Below are 17,412 nucleotides of genomic sequence, written 5' to 3'. Positions count from 1 at the left end.
TTTTTTCTAATAATGAACATTTTAGTGCAGATCAAATGTACCACGTTGAGGATTTACTACCATCCAGTGTGCCTCCACGCTATTTGTTGGTGCCACAACACTGCCAATAGGCTTTTTTACCGAGAGCTAAATATGACAAGCCCACTGTCATTCAGCGTCTCAGGAAATCACTGTGAGGTCCAACTCTTTCATATCTAACCACCATAAAGTGGCCATTTACATTGTTAGCCAAGCTGATATGGTAGGTTGGGCTACATTTGTGTAGTATGATTTATTTACACCTTTTCAAAGTGCTTCAAAACCTTCATAGGTCAAAGGCAGCCCACCCTTCCATTTTTCTCTCCACACATGTTGATGCCCTTTAAGCAGTTAGTCAAGCCTTTTTATGAGCAGGATTTTTGGTACAATGTAACTGTCCACAGGCCTGTGACAAGTATACATGATGGTAGGTTAATTGGCTCCTGCCCAAACTGTCTGTAGTATGTATGTGAGATAGGGAGCTTAGACTGTAAGCTCCTTAAGGGCATGGACTGATGTCAATGTACATTATGAAAAACCGCTGTGTAAATTGTTGGCGATATATAAATATCTGCAATAAATAAACAAGTATAGGTCAGCCTGACTTACTACATAAGCCATAGAACGCTGTGATAACTACTCACAACCATACAATGTCGCATGTGCTCATGAATATCACATGTAGCAAGTCAGGTTGCCTTCCACTGCAATCAACCATATGAGATACTGTAGATAGGAGACAAGTCTCTGTATGTCAGAGAATCAACCCTATAGGAAAACCTCCAATCTTTTAAAACACATCATACGTCCTGAAATCTATATACTTCATCAGGAGTTTGGGGTGTCATCAAGAGGTCAGAGCATGCATTAATCATAGTGAAATGTGATAAACAAATGCACCATTATCAGTGGCGTGACAAACCAATATCTTTTACCTCCTATATAAAGTGGAGAGTCAAAGCCAAGAGAAGATTGTTTTGACAAATTAGTGATGGTCTTAGGGTTTCCTCCATCCACTATCAGTGACAGTGTTTGATCTAGGCTTACAAGTTCCACAGTGTGAAAGTGGCCATCATTTATCGTCTCTACGCTGTATCAAGAAGAGAACAAGGAAAACATGACAAGTTAATATACCATAGACACAACCACACAAATTTGTCAGATCAGGTTTAAAGTGCAACCCCTTCCCCCTCCCTAAAACAGCTAAATACGTGGTTATAAAAATAAATATGAATTTAGGTCTTCCATCTAAGCCACGCATGGGTAATTTAAAGCTTATTTAAACCAAATTACTTCCATCTCTTATTCATTTTAATATATTAATGTTATTTTGGAAGTAATTTGCACTCTTATTAAAACTGCATGGTTCATTAAAATAATACCTGGTGATCCTGCCATTAAGGTGCTTGTTCAGGAACTTCCTGTTATTTGATGACAACGCCCTGTCCCTGGCTCCTATTTGTATTCCTGTGCTGTCACCCTGTCACACAGGCTTCTGATGAAGACTACTAGTGGCTATTTTAGTATACATTTTGCAGGCATGATCTAAAGTATTTTATTTTAAAAAATGCCAATTGATTAACAAAATAAATGCCAATCGATTAGGGTTCCTGCATACTTTATTGAGAGACCCCAATTTCAGCATGCTTGGGTAGTTTTTTAATGGCTAATTTGGGGATATGAATATGAAGGTGAGAAAGAACTGCAAATTAATTCTGGATTACAAAGAATAAACTCAGGAAGTCGTTATATGTATTGACTGCTTAGAATGCTGTTTTTTGGTCGCCAGTCTATTTAACGTTTCTTGGAAAGCAGCTCAGTAAAGTGTCATGCTGTGTAACAGATTCCCTTACTGCTGTTTTATGGCTTTTGCTCCATGGTGTTCAACTGATTTATTAATTAGTACTATGCTGGATGTACTATGCACACAATATGCCCAATCAAGGGAAGACGCGCTTTTCTAATCATCAGCGCCTTGTATCCCTAAGGGAAGAATTACTGCATAGGAAGAGGAACCTGAGAGTCTGATGGAGGTCATACCAGATGTGCCAATTCTTTAAAGTGTATATCAAGACAAAATTAAAAAAAAACATATGCAGTGCATCTCTGCAATACATGCACATTTCCACATTTTATCCCTTACAAGACCTTGCAAGTCCAGAAAAATACCTGCCATGGGTTATCCACACAGCATTTGTGTGTACTAAGTGGTGTCAGCCCTGCCCATTGCATTTGTGTGTACTAAGTGGTGTCAGCCCTGCTCATTGCATTTGTGTGTACTAAGTGGTGTCAGCCCTGCCCATTGTCTTTTGTTAAGCTATTCTAATTGAAAGCATAGGGACTAATTGACTTTTAGAGCAAGATAACATTAGGGAGGGCTAAATAGTCTCTTTCCAATAACACAGACAGAGACTACAAGACACAGGGCAGCCCTAAATTTTTGACAAGATAGCAAATTTTATTAAAAAATTATTATTACAATTTATTATTAAATAATTTTATTAAAATTTATTATTTGATCAAATAATAGCAAATAATGCAGGCCATAGACGGGTCATTTATTGGCCGAATTTTCGTCCGCACGAAAAATCGTCCGATATTCACACCATTAGTGGGCCAGCCTGTCGGCCGTTTTGCGCGGATCTCCTCATTTATTTTTATCAGTCATGCTGGAAAATCTGCGAAAAACGTCCGTTTTTCGTGGACATGGGTGGCAGCATCGGCAACGGGGCCGACACGATTTTTCATTTATCGTCCAAAAATTTGGCCTATAAACAGCCCGTCTATGGCCTGCCTAAGAGAGGTTAATTTTTAGAGTTTACGAACGCCTTAATGAGAAGATAGAAAAACTCACCAGCTCTCTAATTAGCTCTTCTTGCAGTATTTTTAACAATCAATGCATTGGTTGCATACAGTGATGTCTCCGAAAGCAGCCTTCCTTGACACGTTTCACCACTTCTGGCTTGCTCAAAAGGATAGGGAAAGTCATCTATCCTTGTGAGCAAGCCAGAAGTGGTGAAATACATCAAAAAAGGTTTGTGTAGCCGTCGGCCCCTCATCTAGAAATACAACCAACCCATATAAACAAATTTACAAACTTCCACTAATCAATAAAACAAGAGCAGCACAGTGGGGTTGATTTACTAAAACTAGAGAGTGTAAAATATGGTGTAGTTGTGCATGGTAGCCAATCAGCTTCTAACTTCAGCTTGTTCAATCAGAGGCATCCCTAGGGTTGGTGTCACCCGGTGCGGTAACACGTGGTGTCACCCCTCCAGAGAGGAAGGAGCAGTGCCAGTATAGCGATAAAATGAGTATCCTGTGAAGATATGTATCCCCTGAAGCAACTGCACATGTGCCGGTTTCAGGCCGAAGAAGCTGATCTCCGACTTTAGCACAGAGATGCCACAGTTAACCCCTTACAGGCTGCAAACCGCTGAAGCTGATCCTATGAATCACTACGGGTTGCAAGATCAGTTAACCCCGTATAGGCTGAATCTATACGCGAGATCAGCTTCAGTGGTTTGCAGTCTGTAAGGGGTTAACTGTGGCAGCTCTGTGCTAATGTCAAAGATCGGTGATCGGCTTCTTCGGCCTGAAACCGACACATGCACAGTTGCTTCAGGGGATACAAATCTTCATGGGATACTCATTTTACCTCTACACTGGGGGGCAGCTGCCACTGTGCCGGGAATCCAGGATCACCCCAATAATTGACCAGGACCTTCACAGAGCCCAGAAGCTCTGCTGGCATTCTACTCCTGCATCCCCTGTGATGGTGTCACCCAGTGCAGCCCACACCCCACGCACCCCCTAGGGATGCCACTGTTTTCAGTTAAACTTTGACAATAAATGCTGGACACGGGTTGGTTTCTCTGCAAAGCTGCACCAGATTTTCTACTCTCCAGGTTTAGTAAATCAACCCCAGTGGTTTAGTTGTTAGCATTTTGGCCTTGCAGCAGCAGAGTCCCTGGTTCACATCCTGCTCAGAGCACAGCATGGAGTTTGCACATTCTCCCTGTGCTTACAGGAGTTTCCTTGGGGTACTCCTATTTCCTCCTACACTCCAAACACATGCTGGTAGGTTAATTGTCTCCTTTCCGAATTGGCCCTAGTTTGTATATATGTATGCCTGCATGTGCACACATACTTGGCATTGCTGCAGTTTACCATAAAACGGCCACATTTTTCTCTTTGTTTAATGCGTTTTTATAAAACCTTTGTTTTGTGGCCATTGTAGTTAGAGATAACATTTACTCATCCAGCGATGGAATTAAATTGCACTGGCAGTGTCTTAGTTCTGTAGCTGAAGGTATTAGACCTTATGAGATATTTCCATTCAGGAATTTACCTCCTGCGTGGAACCCATTAAAAATCACTTCGTAATACAAATGCTAGGCCTTGAGAAGAAACACAAGAATGGACCAAGAACTGACAACAGATGGGTAAACATGTGGTAATCATCTACAATATCATTGTATGTTGCATAATGAGGTTTATGATTGGGATTGTGATTAAACAGATTTGTGAAAAATGTAGGTAAAGGCCAGCGAGCGAGCGCTGGCACCTCTTGCAGACATGCCAGCGCCAGATGTGTGCAGTAATCACACCGTTTCCATCGAGAGGCACGTCACACTAAGCTTTATTTGGCAGTGTTTATTTTGTATGATGGCCAAACACAGGTTAGCCTGCATATGAAACACCTAGGAGAAGGAATGGGAAGGAGACTGTATTATGTGCTGTGCTCATAATGCACTAGATCGACTTGTGTCAGCCATGCTAAGCAAGCATTAATTACCTGTCTCTGCATCATAAAATAATGACTTTGTAATGAAATAATACTTTTTACCAGTAGGCTAAATATCATACTACTAATAGTCTTCCATACTGCTTTAGATTGAATTCACCATTAATCACTTTAGATATGGCATAATGAGAGCCATGAGGGCAGATGTGGAGTCTTATGACTGCATATGTAATTATCATACTTTATACAATGTTTGAATGAAATCTGAGCTCTAGTTAATGCAGTTACTCATTCAATACATCTACATTTGTGTTAATATCAGCCTCCGTGTAAACAGCTCTATAGTTGCAATCAGGCTGGAAAATAAAGCCAGCACTGGAGGCCAATAAAGCTTTGGGTCAGTTTGTATATGCTATCAGGAAACATACTGATAGTAGGTGAGAGCACAGTGATCAGAGCAATGATTACTAATCAGTGTGCTTCTGTTCCTTCCCTGTCCAATCACTAGATTGGGGAGTGTGTGAAGCCGTGCTGCCAGTGATAGACCCCTTTCACATAGGCGGATCGATGGGGTCTGCCCAATCCAACCCTCCATTCTCCTCTGTGCAGTGGTGGGTGTAAATAGACATGCATCTGATCAGCTGAAAACCATTCCCCATCCATCTAGTGGAGTGGATGGGAAGGTAGTCGGGTGTAAACGTGCAGGTAGTCCCTTTACATCTGACAGCTCACAGAGGTGAGTGGGCTGTCTGCTCTGCATAAGCAAAGTGGAGTTGACAAGGACTAGCCATCCGTCTGCTCATCAGGGATCAGTAGATTGATCCCTCGCTGAGCAAGCGAACTCCTTGCAGAGTCCGCCCTTTGTGGAAGGGGCCTGATGGGGATTAAGGATATAGCCCTACTCTCTGAAAAGGCTTGGATAACAGCTCTCTAATCACCCAAACTGCAGCATTGAAGTATGTGAGCTCACGCAGTTGAGACACCAGCAACCGCTCTGCTTCTGCCACCCCCCTCTGTCATTCCCTCCACTGGCTTCCGATTGCCCAACGTATAAAATTCAAACTACTAACATTAACATACAAAGCCATTCATAACGCTGCCCCAAACTACCTTACCGACCTGATGCCCAAATACCGCCCATCCCATACTCTTCGCTCCTCACAAGACCTCCTACTTTCTAGCTCCTTGGTCTCCTCCTCCCACGCCCGACTGCAGGACTTCTCCAGGACTTCCCCCATCCTCTGGAACTCACTACCCCAATCCATCAGACTGTCACCTACCCTCCTCACCTTTAGGCACACCCTGAAAACCCATCTCTTCAAGGAAGCCTACCCCACCCTCAACTAAGAGCCGATCTCCTCCACTCCTCCTACCACTCAATCCCCCACAGCCACTTCCTCCTGTACCACTCTCCCCTCCCTCCTACATTGTAAGCTCCAAGGAGCAGGGTCCTCGAACCCCTTGTGTACTGTTTTGTTACTGCATTGTCTCATGTACTGTCCCCCACTATAATGTACAGCGCTGAGCAAACCTTTTGGCGCTATATAAATACTGTATAATAATAATAATAATATATGTTGATTCATTATCAGCTGGCTAAGCACATATGAAAGACATCAAAAGACCTCTCCTATCCTTTAATTAACCTATGGAAATTATTAAGAGCTATGAAAAAACAAACATTTATATTCACCTGGATAATGTGCCATTGCCACGAAACGCGTTAGGGATAAGGACACCTCTCACACCATTTATTATCCACTGGTTTCATGCATCTGACTGTCGGCCATCTTTTTGGATTCTATGCATCAGCTTTTTGGACATTACCATGTAAGTGTATTACTTACTTTTTTACCTTTGAATAAAATACTACACTATCAAGATTTTTTTCTTTTGGGTCTTATTGCTGAGCCCCTGAGATGATCTCCTGATAAGAAAGTACACCAATCCTGGCGATAGAGGATACAAAGTGATTTCGTGTTACTGTAAAGAGGCGCACCCCCCCTGGTGGTAGGAGACGGCAAGAGTGGTGCACTGGTGTCCTTGAGGGCTTCACGCTGAGGACCATCTGGCTGTGACCAGGAGTAGGTCATTATACTCCAATGCGCATGTACTTGCGTTATCTGGTTAGTGCATTATACAGTCATTCCCCTATCACGGAAGTCACGGATTTCTTTGGATACATCACAGAACTTATGATTTTAGCATCACCATCACTATATGCACCTTGATTAGACGGATAGATCTTCATTACTCATCTGATTATTGTTTTAACAATTTAAGAATGTGGAATCTGGTGCATGTTGAAATATGAACATTTAAATCTGTTATTCATGCTAATTCCCTGTATTATACACTCAAGCGCTGCATTTTTTTATTTGAATTTATATTCACCTCTATGCTGCGGCTGTCCTATGTCGGCTTTAAGACCAAGAACTGAGCAATCACATGACCGCTGTGTGCTCAGCTCTTGGTCTGCTCAGAGTGGAGAGCAGTGACTATCAGTCACTGCTCTCTGCTCCTTCAGCTCTCACTGAAGCAGCGAGCTAGGGACAGCATAGCAGGCTCAGCAGCAACACACTGATAGGTGGTGCTAGCTGTTATTCGGGCAACCAGGTGGATCATGACAATATTGTCGGGATCCTTCCAGAGCCTGGAATGACTCTGCCTCATAAGCTGATAGCGGGCACTAGCCCGCTATCAGCTAACTATGGGTCACAGGAGAACAAAAGTAAGTGTACCCCTGTGACACACAAGTGAAGTGTGGCCAGAAAGGTTTTGGTTTTGAACATACATCTCTTTTAACCCCTTGGTGCCGACATAACACAAATATGCGGCCTCAAAGTACTGGGCTTTTTCCATGGGGCTGCATATTTGAATACCTGTCTTTTGTGCTGGGAGCGCTCCACACGGTGCGCTCTCAACACAAAGACTGGGGTGTCACTGAGAGCCCCAGGTCCCGTTTTAACGACTGGGAGCTGGGACTCCCGATTCGGGGTCACACGATCACTGTGATAGTCTCTGATTGGCTATCACAGTGAGCAGTCAATGTGAAGCCTGCCCCCTTGTTTTTTTCTCTCTGACTGGAGGAAAGAAATGCTTTGTATCTCTCTCTTTCCTTGCAGAGAGAAAAAAAACTGTTTGTAAAAAAAAAAAAAAAAAAGATAAAGATTAAAAAGTAAAATAAAAATTACCTAGATCAAAGTTTGATCTAGTTCAATGCCAGGGTTAGTGTTTGGGTCAAGGTCAGGATTTTTTTTTTTTTTCAATTTTTAAAAATTGGTATCAGTTGCAGTTAGTGTAACTGTGTTTTAAGTAAAAAAACAAAATGTGCACTATTGTTTCTGGGCTGTACTACAGGTACAAACAACAAATAACATCCACATATATTGATATCGTCAAGAGCTGGAAAGTTTATTTTGGATTGTTCTTTGGTGGTAGGTTATGGAAGTAACAACAACACACAGCTAATTTAAAAAAAATTATTGTTTTTTACTATTTTGGGCCAGTTTTCTTTTGATAATGAAAAAAAAAAAATTAGGAGATATCCATTACCATTTACCACCAAATGAAAACCCAATTTGTCCTGAAAAAAAACAAGTGCAGTTGTTACTCACCTGTATATGGCAGATGCTGGGTAATTTCCAGTGTCATAGCTAACACGTACTCTCCCCCTGTACAGCTCCACTGCTATATGGTCCTTGTCACCCTTGTACAGCAAGATTCCGCTGTCTTCATCTGTAGCCACCTGGATAGTAAAAAAGAAATGTGTCATACTAACTTTAGACATTGGGAGATTTGTTAGAGAGTAGGAAACAAAGCAAATACCAAATGACCTTCTGCTCAACAAGTACACAAATTGATTTGCATCCCTCAGAGTTCATATCCTGTATGCAGTGTAGGCACCCACTGCTATAACGGGAATGAGTGGCTATTTGCTGAACAATTTCAACCCAATCAATGCAATGTTTACTGGAGTGAAATTGCCTGTACCCAGCAACCATGCCTCAAAGATATCATTATTGACATTGGCAGTCTTGCAAAGTAACTTACCTTCAAACATTATTATTATTATACAGGATTTATATAGCGCCAACAGTTTGCTCAGCACTTTACAAAATAACGGGAGACAATACAGCAACAATACAGTTCAATACAAGAGGGTTAGGAGGGCCCTGCTCCTTACAATCTAAGAGGGAGGGGCTAGTAGTACAAAAGGTAATAACTGTGGGGGATGGACTGGTAGGAGGAATAGAAGATTCCATTATTAGCTGAGGGCAGGATAGGCTTCCCTGAAGAGATAGGTTTTCAGAGATCGCCTAAAAGTGAGCAGAGTATGCGATAGTCTGATAAATTGGGGTAGAGAGTTCCAGAGGATGGGGGAAGCTCTGGAGAAGTCCTGGCGACGAGCATGGGAGGAGGAGACAAGGGAGCTAGAGAGCAGAAGGTCGTGTGAGGAGCGGAGAGTATGGTTTGGGTGATATTTGGAGACAAGATTGGTGATGTAATTTGGGGCAGAGTTATAAATGGCTTTATAGGTTATTGTTAATGTTTAGAATTTTATTCATTGGGCAATGGGAAGCCAGTGGAGGGATTGGCAGAGAGGGGTGGCAGATATGGAATGGTTAGTAAGGTGGATGAGTCTGGCAGCAGCATTCATGATAGACTGAAGAGGGGATAGCCTGCGATGAGGTAGGCCAATGAGGAGGGAGTTACAATAGTCAAGGCAAAAGATAACCAGGGAGTGAATAAGCTGCTTATACTACCTCTTTCAAGAAGAACAAAACCTTGCTAAATACATTTTCTTCAATCATTGATCTACCACTGCTTCCCCCACCCCTATCAGACAAGCACACAATTATGGAAATGGGATGTCCAATAAGCTCATACAGCTATGATAGGTGTTCACAAACCTTTGGCATATCATGTTTTCTTTTGTTTTGTTTTTTTAATGCTCATAATACAACTCCCAAACAGTCTCTTATTTACCATATACAATTCCTAGTACAAAAACGGCTTCAAATTCCATACACTTTATGGGACTTTACCTAAATACGCCTGGATAATGTCAACATTATCCAAGTAAAGTCAAAATAATCCATTTTTTACTTTATCCATAACATCCATACATTAATATAAACACATACATGTGTTTTATGGAGTAGCATGACATGTATTTTCTCCTGCGCTGACATAGATCAACATCTGCATCATGTTAATAAAAAAACAGATTTCTGGAGCTTCAACAAAGGATCCTGTTTCATGAGGAATTTCAATGCATTTTACTTATTAAAAGTTCCCTTTATGTGCAGCAAAGATGAATATCTAAATAAGGGTTTTATTGCAGAAGTGATAGAATGATACAGAGATCTGATAACAGGAAAGGTTCACACACGGGCATGATCTGTGTATTAATAACAGGCTCCCTAGCCATTTCTCTGGTGTTGGGTGCAGCTTGACATTTGCAACTAATTATTGGATAGATAGAAAGTATCGTGGTAGAGAAGAGCAAGAGAAAAAGAAAAGATAGATATGGAGAGACAGCAATACTTTGGCAATGCTAAATGTGTTTGGTCCTGCCAATAAACCTCGTTTAAATGTAAATGTGTTTGAATTTGACAGAGAGATAAAGAACAGAGAGCAAGAAGAGAGAGAAAGAGCAAAAGATGACTAGGTAAGAGAGAGAGAAGAGCAAAGAAAAAAGATAGACAGATAGATAGATAGATAGATAGATAGATAGATAGATAGATAGATAGATTTCACCTCCTCAACATCTCCAAGATACGCCCGTTCTTAACCTCTGAAACTACTAAGAAACGTATTCACTCCCTGGTTATCTCTCGTTTTGATTATTGTAACTCCCTCCTCATTGGCCGACCTCATCGCAGGCTATCCCCTCTTCAGTCTATCATGAATACTGCTGCCAGACTCATCCACCTTACTAACCGTTCCATATCTGCCATCCCTCTCTGCCAAACCCTCCACTGGCTTCCCGTTGCCCAACGGATAAAACATTAACAATAACATATCAAGCCATTTATAACTCTGCCCCAAATTACATCACCAATCTTGTCTCCAAATATCACCCAAACCGTACTCTCCACTCCCCACACGACCTCCATCTCTCTAGTTCCTTTGTCTCCTCCTCCCATGCTCGTCTCCAGGACTTTTCCAGAGCTTCCCCCATCCTCTGGAACTCTCTACCCCAATTTATCAGACTATCGCCTACTCTGCTCACGTTTAGGCGATCTCTGAAAACCTATCTCTTCAGGGAAGCCTATCCTGCCCTCAGCTAATAATGGAATCTTCTATTCCTTCTACCAGTCCATCCCCCACAGTTATTACCTTTTGTACTACTAGCCCCTCTCTCTTAGATTGTAAGATCCAAGGAGCAGGGCCCTCCTATCCCTCTTGTATTGAACTGTATTGTTGCTGTATTGTCTCCCATTATATTGTAAAGCGCTGAGCAAACTGTTGGTGCTATAGAAATCCTGTATAATAATAATAATAGACAGACAGACAGATACATAGATAGATAGATAGATAGATAGATAGATAGATAGAAGGAGAGGAACTCAGACATAAGAGAGTAGAGACAAAGGAGAGAAGAAACTAAAGAAAGAAGGGACTAAAGTGAGAAGAGAAGCAAAGCGAAAAGAAGAAAAGAGCAGAGAAGAGAAATACAGAATAATAAGAGAGGTAAAGAAAGAGAATCATGAAAAGAAAGAAGAGGGAAAAAGAGAAAAGAGAGACACACACACCACACAGGCAGACAGAATATTGGTGTAATTGTGTATGGCACATGTTATAGCAAGGAGTACATGTTTACACAGCTCTGTCAATCACTGTGCTTATATTCTATTATCCTTGCCATCAGTGGTGATAAAATTGTAAGGGCTTGTGTACACCTGCATTAATGCACACTGACACATGGTTATCTCCAATTACAAGTGATTGAATAGCAAAATGCATGACAACACATTCAAAATACAGCAAGCAAGACTTCTTCCCAGAAGCACCATAAAGCATTGCCATGGTGTGAATGACCCTCCTTTGGCTGTTAGAGGGTGATATTTGTGCACTATATCACTTATACTGACCTGTCCAACTAATACAAAACAAACGCACTGTCAACACTCAAGTGCTAAAGTATATTAGAAACACTTGGCTGAAACAATCTTCCTTTACACTAATTTAGTTTCAATGATGTAACAGAATTTGCAGCTCTCTTTAGATCATGGAAGTCTTCAGTCAGCACTAGAATCATAAAAAGTGGGAGCGCACCAGCCTTGTGCAACTCTTTAGTCCTCGTGCACACTGGACATTTTTACAGTGGCTGTTTTTGGCTTTTGACGTTTTTTTCTTCAGCTAGTAACCCCGCCAGCATGTTATCCTATGTGTCCATGCACACATAGACTGTAATCAACGTTTGTTGGCAGGGAAGTTTTTTGGCTGGATAAAAAACCCAGGACTAGTGGGCTTGTAGAGGAGTTTTTTACCTGTAAAAACGCTCTAACGCCTCATGCACATTGGACATTTTGATAACGCTGGTAACGTTATCTGTGTAAAGTCATGTTAAAAATGTGAGTTTTTAAACTTTTTTTAGCGTTTTTGCATCAGCTTTTAGCTGCGTTTTCCCGCATTTTTCTGCATTTGCGATTTTAGCCTTTTTATTAGCATTGTTTTTGACCCAAAATTTTTTTTGGTAAAAAAAACATCCAAAAATGTCGTTTTGCGGCGTTTTACTGCGTTTTTCCAGCGTTAGAGCATTTGTACAGCTAAAAAACTCCTCTAGAAACCCACTAGTCCTGGGTTTTTTCTCCAGCAAAAAAACATCCCAGCCAAAAAACGTTGATTACAGTCTATGTGTGCATGGACACATAGGATAACATGCAGGGGGGTTTACTAGCTGTAGAAAAAAATGTCAAAATTCAAAAACTTGGACTTTATTAAAACAGTGTCTAAGGTATTGCACAAGGCTGGTGCGTGCTCTCTATCTATGATAGTGCTGACCTATCCAACTGCTTAAAGTGTTACTAAACCCACAACATGAAAATCAGTCTGTATATGCAGTAAAACATGCTTGCTATACTCACGGTGGAACCTAAGGAGTTATTCCTCTGCATTGTGTATAAGGGCTGTTTGATCCTGACTTCTCTGCCCCTCCTCTTGTTCAAATGAGTCTGTAAGACAGACTGAACCTGAAGCCCTACTGCACATGCTCAGTTTAGTGTGTATTGTCAGAGAGGTTTTTTTGGGAGAGTGCATGTGATCAGCACAGGGCCAATCAGCACTGTCCAGACAGAGGTCAGGGGTTTTGCATCCTCCTAGAGCAGAGAGAAAACTCCTATAAGCTTTAACCAGTGGTCAGCTGAAGTCACAAGACTGCTTTAACCGCTGATGAGAAAAGGTGTTTAGCAGTTTATATTTATATAAAATAATTGCACTTCCATGTTCTGTGTACTGTGGGAGACCAGATATAGTGAATGCAGGGTCTTGGATTTAGTGACACTTTAAGAGGCTGTATGTTAGCATTGTTCAGTTATACTTTCTACATTTAAAGCAAATCTCTAGGGAACAATTTTAATTTCACCATGCAGTGCACCCGTCAATCCTTCCAAAAACTATGCTCCTCCACAGTCCAGCAGTGGGCTGTTCCTGTCTATGGAGCGTGCATTGAGCATGCTGATATCAGGAACAGTCCATTTACAAGACTACTGGACCACAGAGGGGCAGGAGCCAAAGGACCAGTCTTGCGCGGGAGGATCGGAGGGTCAGGTAAGTATATATCCGCTGTTCTCTCCCTTAGAACAAAACGAGCAGTTAACCCGTGCAGAGCACGCACAGCCCCATCACACGTGCAAAGAAAAATAAAATTGCCCTGAGTTTTTCTTTAAAGAAGCACTTATTGTGGTTTGATTCACTGAAAAAGTAAAGTGCTTTTACTTTACAAAGTGAATTTTCACTTAGCTTAGTGAAACAGGTGAAATTAGGGGAAAATTCACATACAAACATACCCAATAATAAGCAGCAGAAATTAAAAAGAAACAGGATTTGTACTTGCACATGGTAGGATGTTTGAACTCAACACAGCTTCACCTCACTCACTAAGGAAAAAAAATCACTTTACAAAGTGAAAATGCTCTATGCCTTTAGTAAATCAACCTTATTGTTTAATTTTTCCAGAATCACATTTCCCAAGCATTAAGTGCAGTTTAAAACTCAGTTTATATCAGTCAGTCTATACACAATCTTCAACAATATCCATCATACCTGCAGTGAGATGTTGGTCTGTGCACGGATCCTCATCGATGACATTTGCAGGTAAGAGTCCTTGTTTACAAAGTTGATGCTGGTTAGTTTTTCACACTTGCTCCCTTGATATCCTGACACACACTGACAAGAGGGGTCAGTGCCTTTCACAATACATTGTGCACCATTCAGACATTCAAAATTATCACAGGGACTTGTACGCGGTAAAACCATGGGTGGCGGGTACTCACAGAAGAGTCCGCTGGAAATCAAAAAATTGCAAAAGTATAAATACTTCTTTCGACTACTTATTCTTAACTTGGCTGGCATACAGATAATTGTCAGTGCAATAAAAAAAAACCACAGGTATATGTAATACAGCGCAAAGCGCTTCCAACCAGAATTCCCCATTTACTGTTCTGACTGTAATACAATGAAGTCAGATTGATTAGTAAGCATTGTTAGACAACATCATGGCTCCTCAATCAAGTGTAGTTTACAAGCAAAATCAAGTATAAATGGTGTTTAACCACTTCAAACCTGGACACTTTTACCCCCTTCCTGTCCAGGCCAATTTTCAGCTTTCAGTGCTATCACACTTTGAATGACGATTGCGCGGTCATGCAACACTGTACCCATATGAATTTTTTTTGCATTTTTTTGAGACAGATAAAACTGTATTTTGGTGGTATTTATTCACCACTGGGATTTTTATTTTTTTTGCTATATAAATGAAAATGTCCAAAAATTTTGAAAAGTGTTTTTCTTATAACATTTTGCAAATAAATAATCTTTCTTCATAAATCTTGGCCAAAATGTATTCGGTTATCATTTTAGTAAAAAAAAAAAACCCATATTAGTTTATAACCAAAAATTATAATTTTTCAAAAAATGTTTTAAATTTTTTTATATTATTATTTATGTTTTTTTTTTAACATACTGCCACCCTAGCAGTACAATGACACTGTACTACTTGTGGGGGGTGATGAAGATTTATTTTTCTTTTTTCACACTGATTTCTTTTATACCCATAAAGGCTGCAAAAGCAATCATTTCACCTTCTCTCTGGCTGCATTCTTGCAGCCATTGAGAAATACTGTGAGAACTGTGATTGGTCACAGCTTGTCACATGGTACAAGGCTGTTGTGAATAGCCTTGTACCATGTGACCTCTGTGATCATTCACAGATTTCACACGTAGTAAGCAATGATGTCAGAAGTGACATCTTGTTTACTACTGTTCATGTGATCACTGATTGGCCAATCAGTGTCCACATGAATTGGGATCTCACACAGAGGTGGCGTACAGCGATCGGTGTTCCGCTGTGTCTGGAAGACATAGCAGGCACTGGATCGCGGTGCCGCGCGCTTCCAGGGGGCATGCACAGCTTGAAAATGCGGGTGCTGTTTATGAATGGCAACCCGCTCCTGCACTGCTCCCGTTGGCTTTTTATGTACATGGCCCGGATGGGAAGTGGTTAATATGTTGTGGGCTTAAGAAATTGTACAGTTTAATTCTAACTGGTACACCGCACTTGAGAGCAGAGACTGGGTTAGCATTTGGACCCATGAGTTATGACTGCACATCTTTGATCTTTCTAATATTTTGACAAAGCCATGACTCCATTTGATAAGTATTCTTTCGTACCTCCAAAACTTTATCTCATGAAAGCAAAATGTGGAGGTGAACTGTTTTACACAATGAATACTTTGTTACCTATTTTGAACCCTGAAGAATTCTCACCTGAAGCTGTCTGGACATATACAGGTATAGCCGTTAACAGCGTCTGTACACCGCGCACCATTCCGACACTTATTGTCTTGGCAATCGTCATAGTCAGTTTCACAGTGCTCGCCAACATATCCTGGAGTGCAGTCACATCTAGAATAGGATGAATAGCAGAAACCACTTATTAATTCACACCATGTGCTCTATAATAGTAATTCACATGACCGAACCCCATAGAAGTCTGCTATAGTCCTGCATACTGATGCGCATCATGCTGCCTGACTCTAGTGACAAGTCATTAGGCAGTTGAACAATGTTAATAGCTGTACAATCAGAGAAGGAAGGAGAGGCAGGAGTCATAACACATAATTAGGTAGTAATGCAGCATTAAAGAAGAACTTTAGAGAATCTCTATTTGCATTGACACTGGCCACAGTCAGGACAATTTCACTTTGTCGTGTTCTCGACTCCAACGTTCAGACGTGAAAAAAATACTAGTGTGTTGTCACTGTTCCTCTTAGAATATCTTAGCTAATCAAGCCTAAAACAAATGAAAACAAAACAAAAAAAACAAAAAAAAACAAAACAAAGCTCTGCTTCGCTTCTATGGTTCAATAGGAACTTCCATTATTCTGTTCTGTGTAAGCCGGGATCTAATTTGCCATAATATGCTATGGTTCAGGGAATGGAATCAAACATTTTTCAGGGCTTATGTAGTGGTCATTGTTTCCAAACATTGACTTTTGCTTTAGAATGCTGGGGCACTCAAACACATGTATTTAAATGCAAATAACTGCAACAAGATGCATTTGGCCTTCTTTGCCTTCAATACAAATGCATCTGAGTAGAACTTGCTGCGTCCAGAGAAGTGCAACACAAAGAAGATCAACTGCAGCCTGACAATTGTCATCCACATCAAATAAAGGAATACAACTCCCTTGTACATAAACCCTTAGAGTATTAGTTACTGATCAGCAAGTAAGCTACTTCTATTGCATGAAATAGAGGTAAATACATTTCATCTATTATGTACTTATTCAACTCAATCTTTCTAAAAAATATTGTTTCCCATAAGGATGGCCATTAATTTACTGATTATAGCAAATTATACATTCAACTATAATCATTCTTTGTATCAGCTGGGCAGTTTCTGTGCTCCAGAGAGTGACAATGAACTTCTTTGTTGACAGAAGCAGCCATTATCAACACAGAAATATTCCTACACCTTGGAGAGAAAATTGTTAAGGATAAAAGTACTTTGTGGATACCACTATTGGTGTAGGGCACTATAGCGACAGGTCTCATCTAATGAACATCTTGCTGAAGTCGGGAAAGATAATTCCCCATCTATTGAATGACTTGGTATTCTCAAGGGGTGAATTTACTCTGGGAGTCTTTGAAAGACAGAAAAAAATTGCATGTAATTCAACATGTCAGCAACCATACATACCCAGCACAACTATAAAAAATATGAAATATTGACCCTGGGCTGCAAGACAACAACATGTCTATAGGAAAGGAAACATCCACATGAATAAAAAGTATATTTTAGCAGTCATGTTTATTAGGGATAAGCTCAGGCATATTTGGATCGTAAGTTCGAACGCACCTGAGCAATCCTGCCATGAAGCTGTCACCTGTAACTGGTCGTGCATAAGCGTCCCAGA

At 40.8% G+C, this 17,412-nt stretch overlaps 1 protein-coding gene across 4 annotated transcripts in view; it reads right to left on the bottom strand.

The window, feature by feature from the left end:
* SLIT2 (slit guidance ligand 2) overlaps positions 1-17,412 on the bottom strand; it is a 386,975-nt gene that overhangs the window by 15,269 nt on the left and 354,294 nt on the right. For all 4 annotated transcript variants that reach the window (XM_089677471.1, XM_089677469.1, XM_089677470.1 and 1 more), the window contains 4 exons: positions 15,761-15,898; positions 14,039-14,279; positions 8,383-8,513; positions 954-1,108 (listed from right to left, as the gene is read on the bottom strand). In XM_089677471.1, coding sequence (XP_089533597.1) covers positions 954-1,108; positions 8,383-8,513; positions 14,039-14,279; positions 15,761-15,898 — 665 coding nt within the window. The remainder of the gene's footprint in view (positions 1-953; positions 1,109-8,382; positions 8,514-14,038; positions 14,280-15,760; positions 15,899-17,412) is intronic.

The sequence above is a fragment of the Staurois parvus genome, unplaced genomic scaffold (assembly GCF_062004578.1).
Source record: "Staurois parvus isolate SC_StPar_1 unplaced genomic scaffold, SC_StPar_1.0 ptg000186l, whole genome shotgun sequence".
Classification (NCBI taxonomy): Eukaryota; Metazoa; Chordata; class Amphibia; order Anura; family Ranidae; genus Staurois; species Staurois parvus.
This window is presented reverse-complemented; position numbering and strand designations above follow the sequence as displayed.